General features: G+C 32.9%; 1 protein-coding gene across 3 annotated transcripts in view; it reads left to right on the top strand.

Moving 5' to 3' along the window:
- PPP1R2 (protein phosphatase 1 regulatory inhibitor subunit 2) overlaps positions 1-11,446 on the top strand; it is a 12,637-nt gene extending 1,191 nt beyond the window's left edge. Inside the window, exons 2-5 of one of the 3 annotated variants that reach the window (XM_006753372.2) lie at positions 3,220-3,297; positions 4,062-4,156; positions 8,162-8,329; positions 10,775-11,446. In XM_006753372.2, the coding sequence (XP_006753435.2) occupies positions 3,220-3,297; positions 4,062-4,156; positions 8,162-8,329; positions 10,775-10,821 (388 nt within the window). In that variant the 3' untranslated portion in view covers positions 10,822-11,446. Of the gene's footprint in view, positions 1-3,219; positions 3,298-4,061; positions 4,157-6,940; positions 7,081-8,161; positions 8,330-10,774 lie in introns of those variants that run through there. The other 2 variants (XM_015562402.1, XM_015562405.1) reach the window with 2 other exon arrangements.
- Positions 11,447-12,184: the final 738 nt, after the last annotated feature.

Raw genomic sequence — 12,184 nt, 5'->3', positions numbered from 1 at the left:
TTATGCTTGGCCAGCTTTAGCTCTTAGGCTTGGCTCCAGCTCTTAGGCCTCCGCTGCTGAAAGCAGGTATCTAGTTTGTTTGGGTTCTGTAATCGAAACTCTGTTTCAACTCCAGCTCTGAGATCCCGGCTGGCTGAAAGCAGGTTTCTGGGGTTTTGTTTAGCTTCTATATTTGTAACAATGTTTCAAACTACAAGCTCAAAGGCTAACAGCTACTGGCAGGGACCGTTGGAGTCCTCCGTCACTGAAGCAAGCAAGCCTCATGTTCGCTTCAAGCTGCCCGGCTGCCAGCCGCCATTTTGGCTGGTAGTTAATTTGCATATTGCCCTTTTTAGCCAATGGGAAGGGTAGCGAACGTACGGCTAATTACCATGTTTCTCTTTTATTAGATAGGATGTAACTTTAAAATTGGGTGTGTTTGCTTCCAAAATAGAAATCAGGGATTTACTCTCTTTGCAGAAAATAACTTCACAGATGTTAACTATTTTTTAACCCATTCAAAGACAAGTGGTTATTACTACTGTTTGGTGTCCTTATTTTTTACTTACATAATATTGTAGTTTATATTATTGCATTGTTATTATTGGCAATTTTGAGTCTTCAAAATTTTTAAAATCATAGTATGTGGCAGTTATTAGTATAAAGACAAAAATAATGTGCCAATAAGCATTTTGAGCAGATGGAGTTCTAAATAAGTAGAAATACCTAATACAGAGCATGCCTTAACTTGTATCAAAAAAATAAAGATTTTCAGGACTGAAATATTTTGTCATTGAAGTGTAAGTTCATAAATCCAGAAGTTATTGTTAAAATAGAGTTAAGTAATTCTGTTTTAAATCAGTGGATGAAATCTTTGGAAGAAGCTGAGATAACTTGATGATAAAAACAGTAAAAAGAATAAACATGATTTTGGCAAGGGTAGAAAGAAGGAAATAGTACAGATACTGAAACACTAATACTAATAAACTTGAGGGGGAAAATAGACATATTACTTATGGAAAGTTTATATTGTTTCCTCCTAATTATAGATCTACTTTAAGACATATCTTAAAACGTTTATTGTACCAGAAGCCAAAGTCGGTGCTTTCTTCCTTTTCAGTAAAAGTAGTAGACTGTTTTGTAACTACCAATTTGTACCTCTTAATCCCTTCACTTCTTTCACGGGGATATTAAAGTACAGTATAGAGAATATAGTCAATATGTATGGTGCTAGGTGGGTACTGGAAATTTCAGGGGACACTTTGTAAAGTATGATTGTCTAACCACTATGTTGTATACCTAAAACCAATATAAAATAATATTGAAAGTAAACTGTAATTGAAACAAAATTAAAATTAAGTAATAATAAAAGTAGTAGATACCCCTTACTCACCTGTGTTGGAGATAGTATCCTGAAAGACTTTAGATCGAACATAATTCAAAAAAATAGCTGTACTCATTATTTTTAGGCTTTATAGTTAAAATATAATAAATCTGAATGGTAGATGAACCACGTCCAGCACGGCCAGTGGTGAACTGAGGAGGGGCGGTGAAGGATTAAAGAAGACACACATGAATACAGTTGGGACCAGGTAGATCACTGTGCCTGGATGAGGAAACAGTGACACAGCCTGTGAGCTGAAGCTTTATTTTATAGTCAGATCACACAAAGCTAAACAAGGGCAAGATGTTTACAATGTTCTTGTGAATTTCAAATCTGCTTCTTTCCTGTTGTTGCCATTCTCTGAACTCTATCAAGCTTTATTTAGGCAGCACTTGCTGCAGGTGCACACAAACATACTCACCCCCCACACCCCCCTCCCCTCCTGTAGCCCACATCCCTTAGCTACCTAGGCCTGCAGGGTCGGACTGGTCAAGCTTACAACCATAGCCTTTTTCTCCCTCTCCCTCTCCCTTACCCATATTCTTCCTCTGAGAGTCTCTAAAGTTATTTGGTCCCTAAATGATTGAGGCTGTGTGTATGTACAAATGTATGTGCTTAGGTTTTCTCAATGTGGTGCTCAGTTTTACCAGCTCTTTTTCTTAAAGAGCTTTTTTTTTTCTTTAAGATGCTTTTTATAGCCCTGGCCATTGTTGCTCAGTGATGAGTGTTGGCCCACACATATCAAAGGATTTCAGGTTCAATCCCCAGTCAAGGGCCTGTTCCTGGGTTGCAGGTTCGATCCCTGGCCCCATTCAGGCACATGCAGGAGGCAACCGATACATGTGTCTCACATCAATTTTTCTTTCTCCCCCCTCCCCATATACTCTCTCTGAAAAGCAATGGAAAAATGTCCTCAGGTGAGGAATAAAAATAAAAAAGGTAAGTTTATAGTTGTTTGTATGGAAAATAAGACAATAAATAATAATACAAGAATAAACTGTTTCGTGTACTCTAAGCCTACTTTTGCTCCACTGTGTGTGTGTGTGTGTGTGTGTGTATACATATACACATGTAATTCATCTGTAAATTTTATAACAAAGCCTAGATTTTTTATAAAAGAGTTCTTCAAATTGATAGATGATTCTGTCCCCTGCTTAATGTAAATGAGTTTATTCCAACTTCACTTGGAAAAAGAGCATCATTTAAACCATAGCACTTATTTTACTTGCCTCCTTAACAAACCAGGAAAGGTATAAGTCATATAGGTATGTAGATATATAGGTATATATTTATATCTCTCTATATGTAGCTAAATTCTGTTTTATATACTTTTCAGTGGCTTGAAAATTAAAGATGCCCATTTTTGCAATTAAGTGGGGAGCATATACTTCATTAGAGGGTAGATCTAGAAAGCTAAATAGCGTTTAAAACTTCCTGAATGAGGTCTTTAGGGTCCAGTTTTGTTATTTTACCTAACCTTATGTCTGCATAGATCCCTTTGTCTCATCTTCAGGTTATGTAACAGTACATATTGTAAAATAGACAGTGAGATGGTTTTGTTAGTTTGTTTTTGCATTATTTGTCCCCCCACCCCCACTGGATGGAATAATCGAAGTATTTTTTTCAGATGGTTTGAATTTTCAATATTTATCTTCATGGTTGCAGTAGTGTTGTTGTTTTTTAATCATTTACTTTTAAATATTTGCATTGAATTGAAACAAATTAAACTTCAAAGATGACAACAGAGCTATAAATGTCTTGATATTTTAAGTAAGTCAATTGGATTATATTTACCTTGTTTTTCTGCTTGAAAAATTATAGTTCCATTATTAATTATAATCTGCTTGTTGTCCTAGTATGATAGGTGATGATGAAGATGCATTGAGTGATTCAGAAACCACTGAAGCCCTGACCCCAGATACATTAGCTAAGAAGTAAGTACTGTTGACTATAAAGCATTTCACTTATGCTGGGGTTTTTTTAAATATATTTTTTAATGTTTTCAGAGAGAGAGAGAGAGAGAGAGAGAGAGAAACAGAAACATCCATGATGAGAGAGAATCATGGATTGGCTGCCTCCTGTAAGCCTCCCACCCAGGACCGAGCCCGCAACCCGGCATGTGCCCTTGACCGGAATCAAACCCGGGAACTTCAGTTCGCAGGCCAATGCTCTATCCAACTGAGCCAAACCAGCCAGGGCACTTACACTTATGCTGTTTTTAATTGTGCAGAGTTAAAGGCATTTTACTTGTACGAGTGTAAATAAAAAGCATGTGCTAAGTATATCTGGATTTTTCGTAACAACTTTTATAGCCTTGTTTCTAGATTAAAATCAAGGTATGCAGGTGACAGAAAGATTAGAGTACCAGAGCCTAGTACACTGATTGTGGTTTTTTGTTTTGTTTTTTTTTGATATTGCTGCCTCCTGAGTTTTAAAGATAAATGTGAGGAAGGCAAAAATAATTGCATTTCTAAACAAAAGCTCTATTTCTTTGCTGTTCATTGATTTCTCACCCTCCAGTCTTCTTGTTGCGTATTGGTTTCTACACCCATCTCACTCTCTTGCTTTTTATTTTCCTCATCAAGTTATAGCTAGTATGTTAATGAGCTTTAGATGTTTTAATGGTACTCAAAAGTTGTCACTGAGTTATAAATATAAGAATATCAGAGTGTTGATTTCTTTGCAAATGATTGTTTAGATTAGCTGCTGCTGAAGGCTCGGAGTCAAAGTATCAGGTTCATGTACAAGAAAGCAGTGAAGATGAAGACGGTGACCTCTCACCTGAAGAACAAGGTAGTTTTATTTGCTGTTCTGCTTTCAGCATTATGCTAATAATTTTTGCTTAAAATAAACCCATTATTTGGAAGATTGTAAAATGGTTTTCTTTTTTGGAAAGTGGATGAGAGAGATTGGGAGCAACATTTTTAAATTCAAATTCTACTTATGTGTGTTTATTGTATTGACAGTGTTTTCCACCTCGATATCAAGAATTTGGGAAAATATTACCATCTTTAAAGTAATTATTGATGTTCCTTTGTACTTTTTTAGTGCCTGGCATAGAGTAGATGCTCAGTAAATATTTATTAGATTAACGCTTTTAGAGTCATTGAGTGTTTGGTTTTAAAGTGGATAGAAATAAAAGCTTATTTCCCGGTTTGTGCTTTTTCTGTTTCAAGGCAGAAAAAACTTAATAATTCCAGATAATCAGGCAAAGTAAGAAGAATTTTATTAGGTTCCATCATACAAAGAATGATAGTGTCATAGGAAAGAAGATAAAGATAACCTCTCAACAAGGATGGAAAAGGCCCTTGTAGCCCATATAGCACATATACAGTAAGGCATTGCTATCTACTCATTATTTCTGTTTTTGCAGTAACAGTGGTTATGTATGGAGGTTCGGAGAGAAGGAAGATATTTCACCTTGCTTTTTATACCTTTTGAATCATATGAATGTAGAATCGTTTTAAGAACTAAAAATTGTTTATATAATTTATTTTAAACTGTTTTTAAAAGGAAAAAAACCATAAGCCTATGTGTAGGAAAAAAAGATGCAAGAAACACCCACATACCCTCAGAAAAAGAAAAAAAGAGAGTAGTAGTGTACTTATTAGAGCTTTGAAATGTAGAGACTACATATTGTAAAAGAAGTTCAGAGTCTTTGTCATAGGCAGCTGCTAAGGTATAATTAGTTATTCCTTCCTCACATCCTTAGAATATAGATTATTCAATGAAATTATGATAGTCTGAGCCTAATTGTCATAGCATAATCTCAAATTGTATTATATATTTTGTATCCACAGTGACTTCCTGACTTATATTTTCCCAACATATACCCCAAAAGACCCTTAAAAGGGTTTCAGATAGAAATTCTATATCTTGTTTTTTTCATTATTCTCTAAAAACATGATCCATTGAGAACAGGGAATTTATTATTAACCTATATTGACAATTTTCATTAAGGGTTTTTTCCTTAAATTGTACTTCTGGGAATTAGCCAGCAGGGGGAACTATTGAATAGTTGGCAATTTCACATGTTCAGTTTCCACTAGTAGAGTTACTGATGCATATATACGTATAGATGTTTATTACTTATAAACAAATTACATGTTTTATAAAAAGCCTTGTTTATTGACAGAAGTTTTTAGAAAAAATTGTCTTGTAACTGATAGCATAATAATTAAGATACTGACTGTGGAGTCAGATCTAAGTTTGTACTCCAGATATGTCACTTGTCTAATTTACTTAATTTCTCTGAGTCTACATTTCCTCATTTATAAATCGGGAGCTTTAGAAATATTGAGAGCCATTGGTATTAGCACTGCTTCTTGGCATATTTTAAGTGCTCAGTAAATACTAACTTTTAAGAACTTAAAATAATTGGTATATTCTCCATTATATTAGTTTGTAGGATAGTAAAAGAAAATATAAAAAGAATAATTCACTTGTCTAGTCCATATGGTTAGTTCATTATTATTACATCTGGGCTTGAAATCGGAATGTCCTTGTACTCTGCATTATGTTGCTTTGCCATACAAGGATTATAGATGAAATGAATATATTCAAAGAAGAATAAGACCATTTGTATATTAGCAGCTTTCTGTGAAGTGAATAGAAATTTATTAAATTATGTAATAAATTTTGAGTATTCCAAAACTAGAATATATCTGTAATAAGTAATACTAAGTTTATTATCTCTTAAAATTAAAAAGAAATAATTTTCTTAGGCTATAAATATAATTCACCAAAACAAATATACTATTATATCAACTCCTAGGAATAAGGAACTACAAATTAAAAGTGTCATGGTACCTTTCTTTCCTTTCAGATCAACAAGGATTAAAAAGAAAGACAATATCTGTTTTGGTGTGAATGTGGAGAAATAGGTTACTCCTATTACTATTGGTAGGCATGGAAAATGAAAACTAAAAACAAAACAAAACATCTTTTGATCTAGTAATTCAGTTTCCCAGTGTTTAATGTTTTTTTAAACATATTTAATGAAATCCCATTTAATATACATGTGTACATAAAATTACAAACATAAAAAGTACACAAGAGTATTCCCCTTTACTATATGTGATGTGTCAGTTTTTTCCGTTTTTCTTTTTTTCTTTAAATGCTAGTTGTGACTCAATAGTCATGAAGCACAGTTTGAAACCACACTAGTTAATATTACAAAGATAATAGAACAAATACACAAAAATGTATGTATATTACATAGTAAAAAACATTGAAAATATAAAGGGGGAAATCAGGAATCTGTGATATAGGGGATAAAATTGTACTCATACTTTATAATCATTTTTAAATTATGTAAACTTGCTCTGTACATGGCAGAATTTTACTATGCTTCTCATGAAATTGTGTTACTTTGTAATGAGAAAAAGTGTTACCTTTTTAGTAAATTTATATGGTATTGGAGGCAATTAGAATGTTTTATTTTTTTATATTGCTTTGTACTACATCATCAGAATACTTTAAAGGCATAACTAAAAATTTAGTCATGAGAACTTGGTCTCTTTAATGGTCTTTTTTTTTTTCTTTCTTAATTTCAATCCTCTTTACAATATGGTACTCTAAAACAAATCACAAAGGAATCTATAAGCAGAGAAGAAGAAAGATACTTGGCAAGATCTTTATGGAATGCTGAAATGGATGTTGGTCTCAGAACTTTCCTGAAAGTGATTGATGAGTGGTGATATGAACTATAAATGCCTGTAAAACATAAGTATACATAATGATAAAAACTTGGATTTTGAGGACATTGAGGAAGTACCTTGAATAGCTGTATTCCGAGAGATTTCTATTTATTTATGCCTTTTTTGGCATTAAAATATTTTTATGAATGCCATAATAAAACTATGGTGAATGAGTTTGAATGCTCTCTTGTTTGACAAAATAAATAGTTGGCAATTTTATATCAACCCCCTTTTTTGTTTTTTAATTTACAGGTCTAAGAAATTTTAAAATCTTAAGACTTATTTCTTCATAAACAGTTGATCTTTAAAATGCTGTCTATTAATTATGATCAGCTATGTTTATTTGTTGCTTGTTTAATGTTTCTATGGTGAATATAAATAAAAGAATAGTCCGTAATTCCTTCACTATAATAACTTTAACAATAGGTTTTTCTTAAAATTACTCTTCAGATTGCGTTTTTAGCCAGCATTTTTTTATATCCTAGTAATTTCTTAATGAATAGTAAGAATTTCTTAAAGAAATTTTTTAATTATAAAAATAAAAACTTGAAAATATGAATATTATTCTATAGTTTCTTGGCCCAGAATTACCCACTGTTACTTATTGAGTCTTATTTTCTCTCCATATGTATGCATGCACATACATGCAGGCTTTGTATATAATACTTCTGCATAGTATTCATCAGTTTCTGCTCAGACTGTCAATACACACACACACACACACACACACAGTATTACAGTTTGCTTTTTTCCCCTATTCAACTCTTTCTGGAAAGTTTTTCAGTATCTTTAAATTTTCTTCACAAATAGAGCTACTCAATGGCTTTATTCTTGTATTTCAATTAAGATATTCCTGAACTATCTAAAGCAGAAATTGACAAACTTTTTCTTTAAAGGCTAGAAAGTAAATATTTCCGGTTTTATATGCCATATTGGTCTATTGCAGCTACTCAGCTCTGCCTTTGAGCACAAAAGCAACCTTAAACATTACAAAAACAAATGAGCATCACTGTGTTCCAGCAGTACCAACAGATATAGGCTGTAAAGTTTGCCAGTCCTTGAGCTAAAGACTTCTAAGTCTATTTTTTGTATTTTATAGAAAAAAAGCGACAGTTTGAAATGAAAAGGAAGCTTCACTACAATGAAGGACTGAATATGAAATTAGCTAGGCAATTAATTTCAAAAGATCTACATGAAGATGATGAAGATGAAGAAATGTTAGAGAGTGCAACTGGAGAAAGTATGAATATGGAAGAATCAAATCAAGGTTAGGTGTTTAAGAAATATTCCTGAGACATTTGAAATCCTTTGTACCTAATAGACTTTATTTTGGTTTAAACTTGAATAATCTCAGAATATTTTGCTGGCACTCAATTATGCCAAAAGTTTCTAAAATTTAAACACCTGTGGCCAATCTCAAAATAATAAAGTTTTTATGCCAAGAGTTGATTTAAGACCATATTTTATATTATATATTAATGTGTTTTGGTTTACTTGATTTTAAGCAATGATGCTTGTCTTCATATTAAGCTGTATTTTGTTTTTAATGTTTTAGATCCTTTTTGATATTTCATAATCTAAGGTTTAAACTTTAGAAAAAATGTTTTTAATATGGAAGATTTGTTTTAATATCCCTTTGGGTACAAATTGTATGATATGTTTTCAGTGTTGATTCTTTTGACTCTTGGATTGACAGGTTATTTGGCTAATTGGTTTTTTATAAATCCTCACCTGAGGATATTTTTTCCATTGGTTTTTTTAGAGAGAATGGAAGGGGGCAGAGGGAGAGAGAGAAACATCATGTGTCTCTTGATTGGTTGCCCTTTGCACACGCTCTTCACTGGGGCTGGGAATGGAACCTACAATCCAGGTACATGCCCTTGACCAGGAATTGAACCCTTGACTCTTCAGTGCTCAGGCTGACTAACCATTGAGCAACACAGGCCAGGGCTTGTTTTGTTTTTTTAAGTATCAGACAGTCTGCCCCTGCGGCCTACCAACTCTTGATCAGTCATAGGAAATAGATTTTATTTATTTATTTTTAGCAAGCTGTTATTTTGGTATTCCATGTAGGTGAATCTTCTACACCACTAATGCAGATGTTGTGCCTGTTTTACCTACTCTTTGTAATTGCAAACATGCTTTTCAGTTGAGATGTAACTTTATTGTTGTGCTTTGGATGGCTAAGTCTTAGGAAAGTAAATTATTATATTGTTTTGGTGAGCATATGTGAAATATCAGTATTCTGTGATAGAATCTGATAGCTGTCTCATTATAATAAAAATATTATTACAGTATTTTTTGATATTCCATATTAGGCTTTATTTAGCCATTTGTATAGTTTTCTGTTTCATTTTTTAATTTTTATTTATTGATGTTAGAGAAAGAGAGGAATGGAGAAAGACGGAGAAAATAAAACACATTAATTTGTTGTCTCACTTATTTTTGTATTCACTGATTGATTCCTGACCTGGGATCAAACCTGAAACCTTGGCCTATCGGGATGGTGCCCTAACCAACTGAGCTATTGAGCCAGGGTGATACAGTTTACTTTATTCAGCATTTCATTTCCGTTGTATATGCTATAATCTGTTTAGCTTATATTTAACTTGAACAAACTTTATTTTGAATAATTGTTATATGTCTTTTTTAAAATTTATTACTCATTTTTAGTTGGCCTTTCTCCTAATTGGTCTTTGTTTCCCATTTACCACCTATATCTTAGTAATTTATTTTGATGTATTAAAAATGAATGTTTCTTTGGTTATGAGTTTTCATCAGTTTCTGCTCAGACTTTCAATATCAGTTCTTAATAACTGGTCAAACACTGTAAATACTTACCTTAGTTGCCTCTGGGAATTTGCACCAGGAACACTGTGCCAAAGGTTAGAGGGATTTCTTTTTTTAAACCACAGCTTTTGAAAATAGCTTTTTGTCTTTCTATTTGTAAGATATTAGATTTCACACATATAGTACATAAGTATATTTTATCATTTAAAGATAATGATTAAAATTTGTATTAGCTCAGTGCTTGATTTTTCTTCAGTGGAGATGAAGTACTACTTACATAGGAATATATTCTATCTAGCTTCATAAAGTATACAAAGATAGAAAAGACTATAAAATAAAACAGGGAAGAAAGTTCTTTATCCTCTACCCGTTTTGGTTTAAAAAATACTCTTATCAGCTTTTAAAATCTCCAGGTTTTATAGAACCCATTACTTTTTTAGCGTTATTCTTCTCCCCTCTCCCCTGACCTCTGTTTTATTGTTTTTTTAATTTTTTTTAAAAGTAGCATATTTAGAATCTGAAGAAATATTTTATAAAATATATAAATTTTATATATTTAAGCATTTTATAATTTTATAATTTTGATAACATAAATGCCAATCTTTTTATAGCATTGGGTATTTGAGTTGTAATTAACTCAGCTATCCACCTGTGATTTACTCACAGAAATGTGAGTCTGAAACCTTTTTGTCTTGTCACCAAATTGACACTCCAGTTCTGCTCTTTAGAATATTTAAGCGGGTATGCAGACTCTTTCATATCAGACTATTTTACCTACGTGAAATATACCATATTTGTTCTTTAGATCTTTTTATTTGTTAATCATCAATGGTGATGGAAGGGAACTTTAGCTCAGGGAGTTCCCAAGTTGAGACTATACAATAAACAAATTATGTTGATTGTTTTTCTTTTATCTTTGCAGGATCTACTACAAGTGACCAACTGCAAAACAAATCACAGAGTTCATAGAAGAGATTTGTTCAACACTCATTGTTGATACAGACCCTGTTGCTATACTTTACTGCTCTTGTTCTCTACAATTCATGACTTAAGTACCAAAATGCATACCAATGTTGCCAAGAATTAAATAACTTTAGAGACTAATTAGACTTGAAAATGCCTAATTGATATATATATATACACATATTCTTGTGCCTAGTATTTCACCACAAATACAGCATATCATCAGTCCAAAATTGCATTACTTTTTTAAGAACACTGGTTAATTTGTATAAGATAGTACATAGCTTTTTATGCTTTAGAGGTTAAATAATATCTTGGGAAGGGGGAGGGGATTTAATTTATTTTCTTCACTTCTAGATGTGATAGCTCGTATAAAATTTTTTTAAGTCAAAATCCAATTTGAACAACAGATTATATAGGCTGATAAATATTCAATCTGAAAAGTATTTTAACACATTTCAACTTGATTTTTCTCTTTAAATAAAAAAGATTACAAGAATTACTATTGCATTTTCTGGCCTACTACCTTTAAAATTCCTTTTGAGTTTGTTTATGTTTTCAGGGAAAGGATTAAACTTTTCCTCACCAAAACTAGCTTTATCCACAAATAAATTATCAGGTTAAACTTGCACTAATGTCTGCTCTTTTTTTGTACACTTGATTGGCAGACTTCAGTTTTTTTAAACAAATATAATTCTAATATAGTTTCAGCATTCCCTTTATATGTCTGTCCTAACCACCTGCCTTTGTTTCATACTCCTTTCCACATATATGCACACAATGACCCTTTACCTTTATAAAGAACTAAAGGCCTGGTACACAGATTCGTGCACCAGTGGTGTCCCTCGGCCTGCCTACAGGGATTGGGCCAAAACTGGCAGTCCAACATCCCCCGAAGGGTCCCAGATTGCAAGAGGGGGCAGCAGTGCACAAATCCATGCACCAGGCCTCTAGTATGCATATAAGATCTTTGGTTAATCTTTTTCCGCCCTCCCCACTGCCGCTTCCCCTCTGAGATTTATTAGTCTGTTCCATGTGTCTACACCTGTGTGTTGAGCATCTGCCCCCTGATAGTCAGTGTGCGTCATAGCAACCAGTCGACCAGTCGCCTAGGCTTTTATATATATAGATCACAAAGATTGCCGTAACATTAGGAACTCTTCCTTTTCTCACATATTCTGTCATTTGTTGTAGCAATGAAAATCTTATTTTGACTGTCAATGCCTAGTTTTTTTCCTTCTAATATGTGGACAAAACGGATTTAATAGCAGCAGTACTATAGACAAGAAATACAATTCAACTGCAGAATTTCTACACTGCTCTGATTTATAGCCTGCTAATTAATTTGCTATTACTAGTTTATTGTTTG

The sequence above is a fragment of the Myotis davidii genome, unplaced genomic scaffold, assembly GCF_000327345.1.
Source record: "Myotis davidii unplaced genomic scaffold, ASM32734v1 scaffold571, whole genome shotgun sequence".
Classification (NCBI taxonomy): Eukaryota; Metazoa; Chordata; class Mammalia; order Chiroptera; family Vespertilionidae; genus Myotis; species Myotis davidii.
This window is presented reverse-complemented; position numbering and strand designations above follow the sequence as displayed.